The sequence below is a fragment of the Scyliorhinus canicula genome, chromosome 21 (genome assembly GCF_902713615.1).
Source record: "Scyliorhinus canicula chromosome 21, sScyCan1.1, whole genome shotgun sequence".
In the NCBI taxonomy this organism is placed as follows: domain Eukaryota; kingdom Metazoa; phylum Chordata; class Chondrichthyes; order Carcharhiniformes; family Scyliorhinidae; genus Scyliorhinus; species Scyliorhinus canicula.
In genome coordinates, this window is record NC_052166.1 from 33,146,206 (window position 1) to 33,161,530 (window position 15,325).

General features: G+C 46.1%; 1 protein-coding gene across 2 annotated transcripts in view; it reads right to left on the reverse strand.

The window, feature by feature from the left end:
- The window catches only part of pappaa (pregnancy-associated plasma protein A, pappalysin 1a), a 375,278-nt gene that overhangs the window by 59,225 nt on the left and 300,728 nt on the right, over positions 1-15,325 (reverse strand). Inside the window, exon 21 of one of the 2 annotated variants that reach the window (XM_038782243.1) lies at positions 13,209-13,307. In XM_038782243.1, the coding sequence (XP_038638171.1) occupies positions 13,209-13,307 (99 nt within the window). Of the gene's footprint in view, positions 1-13,208; positions 13,311-15,325 lie in introns of both variants that reach the window. The other variant, XM_038782242.1, reaches the window with a different exon arrangement.

Consider the following 15,325-nt stretch of genomic DNA (forward strand, 5'->3'; position numbering starts at 1 on the left):
TCCCCCCTCACGTATTTTGTGAATTAAACAAAACCTGTTCCATGCAAGTATTTTCAGCGTCCGTCTTTAAATGCGCAGCTTGTTCCCTGATGATATTGGGGTCATGACATTTGTTTTTGCCTGCTTATGCATATTATCTGACCGAAGCTTCATAAGCTTACGTTTTCATAGGTATATAGAAAAAGGAACATAGGACTTAGGAGCAGGAGTGGTCCTTCCGCCTATTCAAATCCACTCCGCCATTCAGCAAGAATAAGGCTGATCTGGTTCTCGTCTCAACTCCACTTTCCTGTCTGCCCCCGCAGTGCAGCCCCCCACCCCCCTCCATAATGCTTGATACCCTTCTCTATCAAATATCTAACGCTGCCTTGGATAAGTTGTGGCCCAGCTGCCACTTCTCTCTGGTGAAGAGAATTCAACATATTAACGGCCTTCTGAAAGAATGAAATTCTCCCCATCCCAGCCTGAAAAGAGAGACCCCTTAGTCTTAAACTGTGTGCCCTAATTTTTGTCTCCTGCACAAGTGGAAACACCATTCCGATATCTACCCTGTCAAGTCCCCACAGGATACTTTCCAATTAGGTCACCCCTCATTCTTCTAAATTCCAATGAGAACATGCTCAACCTGTTCAATCTTTTCTCACCCTTCATTCCCAGGAATGAGTTAAGTGACCCTTCTCTGTACTGCTTCTAACACAATTATATATTTTTTCAGATAAGGACACAAAAACTGCACACAGTACTCTAGATGTGGTCTCACCAATACCCTGTACAACTGTAGCAAAATGTCCCTATTTTTATATCCCATTCCCCTTGTATTAAACACTAACATTGCATTAGCTTTCCTAATGAATTGCTGTACCTGCAAATTAACCTTGAATGATTCATGTACAAAGCCATCCAGATCCCTCTGTACAACCAGGTTCGGCAATCTCTCACCATTTGAATAGTATGCTGCTTTTCCATTCTTCCTGTCAAAGTGGACAAGTTGTCATTTTTCCACATTATACTCTATCTGTCTAATGTTGCCCACTCCATAGAATCCCTACAGCACAAGAGGAGGCCATTCAGCCCAGCATGTCTGCACTAATCCTCCGAAGAGCACCCTACCTTGAACCACTCCCCTGCCCTGTCCCCGTAACTGCCACACATTGATCACAGCCAATCCTTGTATTGTGGGAGGAAAGCAAAGCATTTGGAGGAAAACTACGCAGGCATGGGGAGAAGGTGCAAACTCCGCACAGACAGTCATCTAAGGACGGTATCGACGGTACAAACCGGTCTCTGGTAGTGTTAACCACTGGCCACCATGCCACCCTTAACCTCTCTATAGCCCTTTGTATACTCCCTGCCGCCTCATGACAACTTGCTTCTTTCCCTATCTTGTGGTCCTGTCAGCTCTGAGATCTTAGCCACTTCATACTATCAGGCTTCATGATATGTACACCAATATGTACATTTGTGGACACACAGATGCACATTTCTGAGCCCAATCACTCTTTACACACCCCCGAAGGAGGTGAAAATAGTCAACCTGAATTAGAATCATTAGGCAAGAAACCAAACTTTACCACAAAGCCAACTATCTGCTTTTATGATTACACTGAGAGCTTTTTAGTTCCAGCCAGAAAGGTTTGAAAAATATAATCAGTTACAGGTCAATTATACCTATTTACTTTGGGTAAAAGGAATAGTAATTCAAACACAATCATTTGTGGTTTGGCAATCATTGTCATCAAATCCTTTATATGCAACTTTTCAGCAAGCTGAAGGATCTTCGGGGAGCGTGTGGCTGCTGCCAAGCAATAAATACTCCTTGCAACTTTCAAACGCTACATGTTTACTCTTTTGTGCAACATCTGGAAAAATGAGTTTCTCTAACATTTCTGGTGGAATTACAAAAATGTGCACTGCAAGGAAGGTTTCTCTATATGCTACTCAGAATAAGCTGAAAATGATGACTGTTGTTGAAATTAAAACATGTAAATTCTATCATTTGTTTTCACAGTCTGAAATAAAGAAAACAGAGGACACTACCGGCTATCTTGATGTTGACTGTGTTTCGATTGGTAACGCTCTCATCTCTGAATCAGAAGGCCGTGAGTTCAAGCTGCACCTCCAGAGACTCGAGCACAAAATCCAGGCTGAGGGAGTGCTGCATTGTTAGAGGTGCTACCTTTTACATGAAACATTGAACTGAGGCCCAGATTGCCATTTCAGGTGGATGCAAAAGATTCTGTGGCACCATTTTGAAGACGGGCAGGGGAGCTCTCACTGATGCCCTGGCCTCTTGTCGTCCTTCAACCCAACCCGTTGTTCACTAAAAGCTTCCGGCCTTTGCAGAAGATGAACCTTTTTTATTTATATTACAATATTCAGAGCTAAGCACATATACTGCTGACACCTCCATGTCCTTTTTTTATGTGTCTGTTCTTCCTCTCAGTCTTGCTACCTTCCCTTCCCTTTTACGCCTTATTTTGGGACCTTGCTTTGGGAGAATGATCTACCTGGGGTGTCTCTAAACTTTGCCTGATTTTGGGAGCTTTGAATTGCTAGCAATGCAGAGGCTGATCTTCGTTATTTACTTCACAGACGTCAACTCGCTTAATCCAGTGGAATATTCTGTGGGCGGATTGGTAACACAGTGGTTAGCACTGTTGCTTCACACCACCTGGGATCCGGGTTCGATTCCCGGCTTGGGTCACTGTGCGGAGTTTGCACGTTCCCCCAGTGTCTGCATGAGTTTCCTCCGGGTGCTCCGGTTTCCTCTCACAAGTCCCGGAAGAAGTGCTTGGTAGGTGAATTGGACATTCTGAATTCTCCCTCAGTAGGCACCAAAGTGTGGCGACTAGAGGATTTTCACAGTAACTTCAATGCAGTGTGACACTAATAAAGATTATTATATTATTGTTAGCGGCAGCAACTCGTTCCCAAGACTCCACAATTCCTGGTGAGGCCTGCTTCAATGTCCCAGGTTAATTCAATATAAGGATTTAAAGCAGGTTGATATTGAGGTGACACTTTGCACATCAATTGGGGAGAGAAGACACCAGCAAGCAATGAGAGAAATGCACCACAATTTTTCTGAAGTGGTTCAATAAATCTATAAAATATTGCAAGGACACACCAATGCTTAAAGATAAACAGTGTGAAGAGGTTAAGAGGAAGCTCCTCAGCTGGAAGATCAGGCCAAGGCTGTGTAGTGGAAGGAATGACATAGAGAGAAAAAAGTTGTGTAAATACTGCATAATAAATTTGAAGGGATTAGTGGATTAACATAAAGCTGATGGCTACTTGCTGCTCATGTGTCAATAGAACTAGCAACAAGCCTAATAACAAGGTCAGGCCAGGTCATGTCAATGCTAAAAATGTCAAGAACAGCATATGTTGGGTTTATTGTGTCGAGTTACGTATGTTAAACTTGCTTTTGTTGTGATTGTTGAGTGACTTATACTTGGCAATAACTGTGATACTGAACCTACGGCACAATGACACAAACTGAACTTAATTGATACGAGATGTAGGCCTTTCCAAATTATGTAACCAGAAGATGATTATGATGTGAAGCGACGCTGTTAAAATTAATCGATTTGATTAGGTTCAACCCCGTCTCTGAGAAGAACTTTTGAAGGAACTTGAAGCAGATTTCAGAGCGAGAGACTGGGGTCTTCCTCTTTTACGGTCTCTGCTGTTTGATTAATAAGAGCTACAGTTGAAGCATGAAAAGCAGACAGATCCTGTACGCCTGGATGGAAGTCAGAACCTTTGATATTGTCAAATGTTCTGTAGAGACCCTCGACATTTCCGCCCCAATTGACTTTTCAGCGTTTGTAATCGCCTGGCATTATAAATTTCTTTCACTGCTTGCCTGGGAGTTTGGGATATTTTCTAACACAGTCCATAAATAATCCTGTGGCTGAAATCGTTAATTTTCCACAGAAGAATGTGTTCAGTGTTTGATAAATAAGACAAAGTTGGATAATCTAATATCCTGCACAGAACCTATGGAGTGGGAATGTTGGTCTTCCCCATGCTTCTTGCAGAGTATGAGCTCCCCGCCAGGGGCGGGGTATCTCAATTAACCAATGTACATAAGGTCGGCCTGTAAGGCACCAATAACAGAGAGGAACCCGGTAGGGATCTACTGGGTCGTGTATATATCGTTTGTGTAAAAAAAAACTTTGTTCTTACTTTATTCGGTGTGGACTCCCTGGGTCCTTGTTGAACTGGTGACCATAAGCAATCTGGTTTGCTGCCGATGCTGCAACCTACTAAGCTGAGCCACCTCCCAGATTTTCTGGACTTAGGTTTGGATTTCTTTGATTCGCCGTGCCTTTGTTTGGGTGGTCAGATGTATATTTTTTTTAATTTAGAGTACCCAATTAATTTTTTCCAATTAAGGGGCAATTTAGCATTGCCAATCCACCTGGCCTGCACATCTTTGGGTTGTGGGGGTGAAACCCACGCAACATCGGGGGAGAATGTGCAAACTCCACATGGACAGTGACCCAGAGCCAGGATCGAACCTGGGACCTCAGCGCCGTGAGGCAGCAGGGCTAACCCATTGCGCCACCGTGCTGCCCTGGTCAGATGTATTTGATGCCAGTGTTGACGACTGGAACCAATATACTGAACAAATGCATTATTTCTTCCAGGCCAATAATATCACAGAGAACAAGCGCCAGACAGTCATTGTTGATGGCCTGTGGACCTCATAGGTTTGGGGTGGATCTGGAGTCTCATGTGCGCAGTGACACCAGATACACAAACATGCAATCAGCTCATTACACTTGTGGCAGAACACTTTAACCCAACCCTGTCGATAATCGTTCAAATATACCGGTTTAAAACAGCAGAGAGGTCCATCTGTGAGTCCATCACCGTTTTCATATCTCGACTATGGAAGATAGTTGAGTTATGTGAGTATGGAACTGTTTTGTCCGATATGCTCCACGACCGCTTGGTCTGGGGTATTAATAAAATGGAAACTCAGAAAAAGATTTTGTGCAAAGTCTCCCTAACTTTTCAGCAGGCTCTGCAGGTCTCCCTGTCACAAGACAGCATGGAACGCATCGTCCAAGAGATACAAGGGATTGAGGTGAACATTTTGGGCCATCTTCTGTCTGGACTCATGACATAGTGAATCAGGCCTCTGGGCGAAGAGTCCACGCTGAGATGTGTGACGTCCCTCAACTCAGCTGAAAGCGATTCCAACCCCTGTACGACGTGTGGATGCCGGTCTCGGCATACACGCAGGCACCAGGAGGGCCAGCGCTCTAGGAGCCCCGGTCGAAATAGGCATGGCCCCAGGGCCGGGCCTTGCATCTGGATAACCCAGAAGAGGCAGAGGATGAGGCTGAGAAGCAATGAACTGTTTGGCAGCACTCCATGTGGCCCCGATTCATGTTGCGATAGAGGTGAATGGCCATTTCTTCAAATGGAGCTGGATACGGGAATGGACATTTCTGTTGTGGTGCAGATCTTTCGATCTCATCAAACAAGGAGTGCATACTTTGTCTTTGGCTGACATGAAGGTTGGTTTGGCAACTTCTACGGGGGAGTGACTAAATATCTTGGGGTCCACCAGCGTGTTTACACTGGAGAGAGACCATTCACCTGCTCCAAGTGTGGGAAGGGATTCGCCACTTCATCTCACCTCCTGAGACACCAACAAGGCGACAAAAAACTGCAGTGATTGGAATTTGCTGTTTACTCACATTCAGGACTGAACCATGTTAATTTGAGTCTCTTTCTGCTGATAACAAAATCTAGCCCATTTACAGGGGCTAACATTCTGGCTAAAAGTCAAATAACGTAGGTTTTTGTTACATACTCTGATGGTTTAGGGTGCCAGTCAGTGCACCTTCCCCTCATTGTTGGGCCACGATTGGCAACACCGGCTGCAGTTGGATTGGCAGCATATCCTTCAAGTGGGGTCTGGCAGTTTGTTTATGGTACCGAGCAAATTCCCGTAAATTTTCCAGCCGGTTTGCGTACCATTAAATGGGCTGTGGCCAAACTCTAGGTGGACCCAGAAGCCCAGGCCTGATATTTTCACGCCTGCCCGGTTCCCCAAGCTGTAGCGGAGAATGCTGGGACCACATTTTGCCGTTTAGAAAGTTTGGGCATTATTCGGCATGTGCGCTTCACTGAATGGGAGGCACTGGTGATCCCCATAATGAAGATGGATAAAACAGTCCACCTTTGCTGCAACCTTGGTGTCCGGGGGAAATTGGATGAAGTGAGAAAGCCGAGTAGCTGGATTCTCCGCCGTTGGGATGCTCCGTTTTGCCGGCAGCCTGGGGGTTTCCACAATGCCCCACAATGGGAAACCCCATTCACCAGCCGGCGAAACAGAGCATCCCATCCGGTGTGCTGAACCAGAAATCTGGCGTGGCGGGACGGAGAATCCAGCTCCTGGCGCGGCAGGACGGAGAATCCAGCCCCTGAATTACAAGTACAGATTGTCCACCATAGGACTGAACTCTTGCTCTCTCGCTTCCTCTCTCTCAAGACGAGAATGGGGACTCAATAAAACCTTTGACATTAGCATGAAAATTTAGATCCAGGAAAACTTTTGGTGATAGATTTGAGGATTTAGGGATGCAGCTCCATGTTAAAACTCCCAAAAAAAAAATGGAAAATGAGAGAACTATATGGTCCATTCACTGTTAACAGAAAATAATGACAATCCTTATTTTGTTTTTCAAAATAATGTGTGGGCTAATTTCTGTTTGGCTATTACTTGAAAAAAATGAGGTAAGGTGGTATCGAAGGGCCAGGCTGGAAGAAGCAAGAGCCCCTCCTGCTCAGAATATTGACTTGTTACGACGGTGATAAGATTCATGTTCTGTTCCTTTTGTAAGCGTCTGGGCTCCAGTACCACGCACGTAATGCCGCAGTTTGCATTTAGTTCTGAAAGCTGTGTAAACATGTGTATTGCTCCAACGGGCCACAGCTGTGCTCCACTCCTGCGATTCAAGAGGCGTTTATAAACAGCCAGTCAGGACCCACGCTCTGAATGACGCAAGGGAGACTTTCGGGGGAAGTCAGCCGAACAGTGCTTCCTCATGAAAAATGCTCAAAGCAAGAACACTCGCTTTTTTTCTGAAGGCCTGCAATCCATTGCCAGTTTAAAAATATATTCACAACAATTAATCTCGGGTTTTGATTAAAGTGTGAATGAAATTCTCGATTTTTTTCTTTCTTCTACCTTACCGCACTGCCGCCTCCCCCCCCCCCCCCCCCCCCCCCCCCCAACATCCTGCCCCCAACGTCCAATCCTCAAAGCGCACCACCAGGATCCATAAATAGGCAAACAAAATTGGCAGAGTCTCGCGAAGAACATGTCATTCTCTCAGTTTTTGTAGCACCCCAAAAGTGCATGCGAGTGCAGATACCATCACTCCAACACTACGCTTATAACAGGCAGGCGGTTCTCCCGGTTGAACGGCGATAACTATTCGACAATTGCATGAACCTCAATCTCTGAGTTGCCTTTTAAATGCACCATTAGGGCAACTCAGTGGCGCAGTGGTTAGCATTGCTGCCTCACGGTGCAGAGGTCCCAGGTTCGATCCCGACTCTGGGTCACTGTCCGTGTGGAGTTTGCACATTCTCCCCGTGTTTGCGTGGGTTTCGCCCCCACAAGCCAAAAGATGTGCAGGCTAGGTGGATTGGCCACACTAAATTGCCCCTTAATTGGAAAAAATGAATTGGGTACTCTAAATTTAGAAATAAGTAAATGCTCCATTAATTTTGGGGCAGGAACAACTGTGCTTCCTCATTTAGTTCACACCTCATGAAAGTACACAGAAAGCAAGAACAACCATAAGTAAATGGCACCTCGTTAATGTTCCATTAAACATTTTCTAGAATCATCGCTATGACATGAATGAATAATACCTGAAAAACTGAAGCACGTTAAAGAAATGATTGACTGCACGGTGGCATAGTGGTTAGCACTGCTGCCTAACAGCACCAGGGACCTGGGTTCGATTCTGACCTCGGGTGACTGTCTGTGTGGAGTTTGCACTTTCTCCCCTCATGCCTGCCTGGGTTTCCTCCCAAAGTCCAAAGATGTGCAGGTTAGGTGGATTGGCCATGCTAAATTGCCCCTTAGTGTTCAAAAAAGTTAGGTGGCATTACGGGGAGAGTGTGGTGCCTGACCCAACGTAGTGTGCCCTTTCAGAGGGTTGATGCAGGCTCGATGGGCTGAATGGCCTCCTTCTGAACTGTGGGGATTCTATGATTCTAAGTGCGGGAGGTTGATCAACTAGTTGTTCAGAGAAGCAGTTAAGATTAGTGTGTGTTTTCCCTTCTCTCAGGAGCTTGCTGAGAAGCTCTATCAGGCTATGGCTTGGCTTTGGAAGGTTGGGTGTTGAACCTGCTTCTCCAAATCCCTGATGGGCGCGGGCAGGGTGAGGTTGGTTCAGCACAATTCGCTGTCCTTGGTCGGGTCTGGGGTCCGGCAGTAAGGCGGGTTGCTCAGAGAGCTGTGGGTGCTGATGAGCGTTGACAACAGTCTTCTTATATTGCACTGTCATGTTCAGCTGCCTATTGCGTTCATGTGAATGTGCCAATGATAAGTGGTGGGAACTGTGCAAGTGTAGTCACGTAAAGAATGACATACATTGATAGATTATAGAACATAGAACATACAATCAGAAGGAGGCCATCGGCCCATCGAGTCTGCACCAACCCACTTAAGCCCTCACTTTCATCCTATCCCTTTAACCCAATAACCCAGGGGTGGGCAAACTATGGCCCGCCAAAGGTCTTTATGTGGCCCACCAAGATCAAGTCATTAAAAAAAAAAATTTTTTTTTAAAAGGTTAATGGGGGGGGGGGGGGGGGCTGTTGGGTTACTTACTGGTATAGGGTGGATACGTTGACTTGAGTAGGGTGATCATTGCTCGGCACAACATCGAGGGCCGAAGGGCCTGTTCTGTGCTGTACTGTTCTATGTTCTATATGAGGCGCCCAGAATCATAACCGGGTGAAGTAATTATTTTACTTAATATACTATGCGGCCCTTTAAAATTGTGAATTTCTGAATGTGGCCCTTGCACGGAAAAGTTTGCCCACCCCTGCAATAACCTCTCCTAACCTTTTTTGGACACTAAGGGCAATTTAGCATGGCCAATCCACCTAACCTGCACGTCTTTGGACTGTGGGAGGAAACCGGAGCACCCGGAACCCACGGAGACACAGGGAGAATGTGCAGACTCCTCACAGACAGTGACCCAGCGGGGAATCGAACCTGGGACCCTGGCGCTGTGAAGCCACAGTGCTAGCCACTTGTGTTACCGTGATGTCATTATGTGAAGATTATCTCATGGGATCCTCCAGAAATATCCCAAAGCATTTCCATGTGTAATTAATTCACTGAAATTGTGATAACTCTCTCTCATTAACACAACATTAACTGAGTTCATGCTCAGCATGATCCCACAAATAGCAAATAGGTTAATGGCAGTTTTCTGGAGGTGTGGATCGATGCACCAGACTTGACTAGGACACATAAAGAAATCTCTACTCTTCATGCAATCTTTAGTATCCAACTATGTAACGACCAGAGGTCTTTGCTTCATCAAAACTGCATATTTTCATTGTCATTTCTCTGTTTAATGTTTGTCTTTTACAGTTAGTGTTGCTCAGCTGAAACAAGACAGCTGCTGGGGAAGGATGGAGGAATAGGTGGGTCTAAGGCGTGAGTTCCAAGTTTGCTTCTTTAGAACCATAGAATTCCTACAGTACAGAATGAGACCTTTCAGCCACTTGAGTTTGCACCTACACTTTGATAGAACACCATACCTAGGCCCAATCCCCCGCCCTATCCCCGTAACCCCACCTAACCTGCACATCTTTGAACTGTGAGAGGAAATCGGAGGAAACACATGCAGACATAGTGAGGAATGTGCAAATTCCACACAGGCAGTCAACCAGGGGCGGGATTGAACCCGGTCCCTGGCGCTGTTGAGGCAGCGTGCTGACCACTGTGCCACCATGTTGCTGGTGAACCATCATGAACAACCTTAATAACCTGAATGATTACATTTCTGCATCAGAAATACTTTTTTAAGTGACTTTTGTTTAAGATACAGGAATGTAGCAGATTTGATAACAGCTTAAGAGGTTTCCAGACAACCCGTTGGATAATCTGAGTAAAAGCAGACAGGTATTCACCTTATCACAGAAATGTTACCTGGATCAGTCACACATACATACGCACCGACTCAGAAATATTTGAATAGGTTCACTCTTTTCCCACCACCCTAAGGAAGACTCCCTTTCTATGCTCAGTGTAAATAGTAAAGATATTTCGCTACACTTAGAAGTGCAGAGAAAAAATTCCCTCCTCTTGGGAGGCTATTGGTGAAAGTTCAGGTTACACTTCCATTGCACAGAACGCCATTGGTGGAAAACAGCTTCACTTTATAGGAGCACTGCAGAGTGTGAAATGGAACCCAAATTCTGGGATAGGATAACAAAGTAGAATGAGAGTCCTTGGAGGAGAATGTCTCACTCTGCTTCTTGTCAGCTTCAATTTGACGTTACCACCTGATCCACATAGCACAAATAAAATTTTGCAGTCAAGCCAAAGTGACTTGCTTCTTATTATTTACTTATTTACTGGCCCTGGGCAGTCCTTGTATCCACCCACCCCCCCTCCCCCGCCGACAGAAAAAAACTTCCTTCTGGGTTGAAACAGTTTACACGCAATCGTTGAATTTCAAACATGGCAGGAAGATTCGTTGAAGTGGAAGATCATGCAGCTCTATCTCAGAGTATGCTAAACCCAGATGATGCGGAGACTGAGGGCGGAATTCTCCGCTCCTCACGCCAGGTGGGAGAATTGCGGGAGGTCCACTCTCGCACCTCCCGCGATTTCCCCCCCCCCCCAAAATGGCGTGTCGTAAAACGAGAATCGCGGACCACCGTTTTTCACGGCGGCCCGCGATTCTCCGACGCGGATGGGCCAAGCGGCCTGCCGTTCGCGACCGTTTCACGACAGCGGCAACCATATCTGGTCGCTGCCGTCGTGAACACGGCGTGAGATGCCCGTTTGGGGCTTGTGGGGGGCCTAGAGGGGACTGAGCACCACGACTGTGCTCGGGAGGGGACAGGCCCGCGATCGGTGCCCACCGATCGTCGGGCCGGCGTCTCAATGGGACGCTCTCTTTCCCCTCCGTCGCCCCGCAAGATCAAGCCGCCACGTCTTGCGGGGTGGCGGAGGGGAAGACGGTAACCGCGCATGCGCGGCTGACGTCATTAGGCGCGTCGGCCGCGTCATTCTCGGTGCGCCGGGCCTTGACGTCAGCGACAAGGCCCGTTGGCCGAGTCTCCCGGCATGGCCCTCCTAGCCCCCCAGCGGGGAGAGAATAGGGGGCCAGGAGAGGCCTCCGGCGCCTTCGTTAACCTCTCTGGGTTTCACGACGGTGTCGGGCCTTTGGGAGAATTCCGCCTCGAGTCTCTTCCACCCCATAACTGGCCTTCCCTGGGAGGAAATGCAAGCCGTTAATTGATCAGGCATACAATGAGAGCAGGAAGGATTATAAATGGGGATGATTTGTGCATATCTGACTCCTGTTGATTCCATTTTTTTCCTATTTCCTGCTCTTCTACAAGGAACAATCCTGACTGCCCTTTCTCTTGAAATTAATTGAGAATGTTTTTTAAGCTACTAAATGTGCAACTTGTTTGAAGCAGATTCGTTATCCAATTGTGCTTTTAGTAAGGGATTAATTTCCTTGCACGTTATTCTACAAGTAGACTATACTTTCCAAAGATATACATAAACCACATTTCGCTTTCTTCCATTCATTACTAAGCGTTAGCTTAAGTCAGTGACAGATGTTTCAGTTCTAGGGCAGCACGGTGGCACAGTGGTTAGCATTGCTGCCTCAAAGCGCCGAGGTCCCAGGTTTAATCAAGCTCTGGGTCACTGTCCGTGTCGAGTTTACACATTCTCCCCATGTTTGCGTGGGTTTCGCCCCCACAACATAAAGACGTGCAGGTTAGGTGGACTGGCCACACTAAATTGCCCTTTAATTGGAAAAAATGAATTGGGTACTCTAAATTTGTTTTAAAAAAGGAGTTTCAGTTCTAACTCTGAAGGTTGCAATTTAATCTCCTCTGCCAGCCTTAAACCTGATATTCTAGTGCAGTAATATTGGAATACATTTACCATTTACAAGGTGAAGCCCTGTTTGTCAGATCATGTAATTGCACAACATTCCTTTGTTCCAATTGTTTCGGGATAAGAAATTCACTTGAGCAACCAATGTCATCAAAAGATGATTAACAGGCAAAGTTATCTGATTGCCGTTTGCAAGAGCTCGTTCTGTCAAAATGGTTGCTGTATACTAATGTGAGAACAGATCATTGCATTTCACGCTATTTCTTGTAACTGATGGGATTCGCAATGTTACTGAAATAATGAAAGATGCGATATGGATAAAAAAGACCAGATTATAACCTAACCCACTTGACAGATGGATTGGATGCCCGTTTTACCTAATTTTATGCTCCATTGAATCCATCCAGCTTTTGCCCCACACCTGCCGGTCTGCTGGGGTTAAAACCAAGACTAAAGTTTGTTTCATCAAAACTACTTCTATCACCTAAATTTCTAATTTTGCGCCTTTGGGGAACAAGAATAGCCGGATGCTTCTGCTGATGCCGCTTTTGATCCAATCACAAAGAATTCCCTTGCAATGAGTGAAGTTTGTCGTGGAGGAACTGCAAGCTGAATTTTAGTTGGCAGGGAGAGATGGGGGTAGAGTGAGTGAGGGGGAAGAAAAAAGTCTAAATACTGCACAGAAACAAAATAAACAATTTCTGCTCCATAGTTTTTGTAAAATTGAATGGCCCACTTACCTTCGGGGAGCAAGATAAAACAATCACATGAGCCAATTCTTTCTTTCCAACCCACACCCCACTTTCTAAGTTGGTCCACATCTTTATAATCACATGAAGATTCTTTTAAAACCACATTGGTTTATCCTAATGATGCTTCCTTCAATTTCCAACCTATATCCATCACATTTAATGAGGACGCTTGGCACTGTGGTGAAATATAGCCATTGGTGACTCATTCGTATTGTTTGTCTAAATACGTGAGGGAAAGGGTCATGGGGCACAATGCACAAGTACAAACATGGCCGAAAATAGGTTTTACCGAAGCAGTTTTGAAGGATTCTAACCTTTTTAGTAATGACAGTTGAAGGACAGCAGTCACCGCCATCATAACTGCAGTAGGCTCTGTTGTTATTTCCATCGCAATAGTTGTCCCCCACGAAAGGCTGCTATGGCAATAAAAACAATCGGAATTATAATCTGTAGAGTTCGCAAAGAAACTAACCCTTGTCTTTCAGAATGTTGTGCTTATCAAAGTGAGGGACAAACCTTTTCAGGTGACACTACACGCAACCCCCTTCCCCCCAGCCACACCGCAACAATTTTTCAATTTTGTAACAGAATTGAGATCTATTTAGGCTTCTCCAGTGAGATGCACAAGAAAAACCAACTTGCGTTTATAATGTGCCTTCCACGATCACCAGATTTTGTCCCATACCTGTCAGTCTGCTTGGGTCAATATCAAGACTTCATCAAAACTACTTTCATTGCCCAGTTTTCTGAAGCCTTAAAATGATTTACAGCCATTTGCACGCTTTTCAAATGTAGGAAGCACAGCAGCCACTTTGCGCACTCCAAACTCCCGCAAACCGCAGCAGCGTAATAGTGACCAGGTATCCTAGGTTGGATTCTCCGCCATCGGGATGCTCCATTTTGCTGGCAGCCCGGGGGTTTCTCAGCATCGGGCTGCCTCACAATGGGATGGTCGGGCTTGGCCTGGGAAGGGTGATACCCCTGGCACCCTCAATGTCACATGGGCACTGTGGCACTGATAGCCTGGCACCTTGGCAGTGCCACCTGGGTGCCAACTTGGCAATGCTAAGGTGCCCAGCTGCCACTGCCAGGTAAGCTGGGGCACTGTCAGGGTGCCAGGCTGGCAGTGCCAAGGTGCCCAGTGGCAACTTGCCCAGGATTGGTCCATGGATGCCCTTATGAGATGGGGTGCTGGGGGTTTGTTAGTGCAGGAAATGAGCCTGTGCAGCCTTTTTAAGGCATTCCTTGTCAAGGCCTGGAAAAGAATCAGAGTCCCGTTTAATAGTGGGGTGGTTCTCTGTGCTGCAAGCGCTGGCAAACACCCGGCCAAACTCGCCCGAAACGGGACGCTAAATCTTTTCCATTAAACCACGCCCAACAAGTGCTACTAACTGAGATACACCTGAAGAAAATGCGGTTCATGTCAGTTTTTGTGCTAAATGATGGGTAGTTGGGCGTTGTATCCAATGGGTGTTGGAAGTAAGCGTGTCCAAATTTCACTTGGATACGCTCGTTAGTTTTAGCTTATCCGCTCATTGGTCTTGGACAGATTCAAACCCAAAGTATTAATCGAGAAAATCTGTAGGTTCCTGCTTCACATAGCCACCGATTTCTTCAACTATGGCAGCATTATTTACATGCTGCATTTTAGATTACTCTTCCTTAATATTCTGTCCAGTGTGTTTGGGCGACACGGTAGCACAGTGGGTAGCACTGTTGCTTCACAGCTCCAGGGTCCCAAGTTCGATTCCCGGCTTGGGTTGAGTCTGTACGTTCTCTCTGTGTCTGCGTGGGATTCCTCCGGGTGTTCCGGTTTCCTCCCACAAGTTCTGAAAGACATGCTGTTAGGTAATGTGGACATTCTGAATTCTCCCTGTGTACCCGAACAAGCGCCGGAATGTGGCGACTAGGGGCTTGACACAGTAACTTCATTGCAGTGTTACTAAAAGCCCACTTATGACAATAAAGGTTATTATTATTATTAGAAGCCACATATTTGGCCTTTTACATTTGCCAGATAGGATTTCGACCATCATAAATACCCATGAAAGCCACACGATGGTTTGTTGCAGAATCGTCAGAAAGAGTACTTTTCAAATTGTTATGCTAGTTTATTATTCTCTGTAGTTAAATGCAAGGGGCTGAAAACCCGCCGTTCGGGAGCCAGAAAATCCCGGTCACTGTCATTACCTGTGGTATGTAAAGTAAAGTTGCCACAGTCCCAAATGACCAGAGGTTGCTTTCCACCTTTGAGGGGGGAGAGCTGACCAGTAGTGATTTAACCTGAGGGTCACCACACCTCAGGCGAGCGGCAAGGTTGAGAAGGCAGGGCCTTCATGAAGGCCCCAGTCAGTATGGGAATTGAACCTGCGCTGTTGGTACACACTGCCTTCTTCACTGCCATGGCCTGGTCCTTTCTGCTTAGACACTA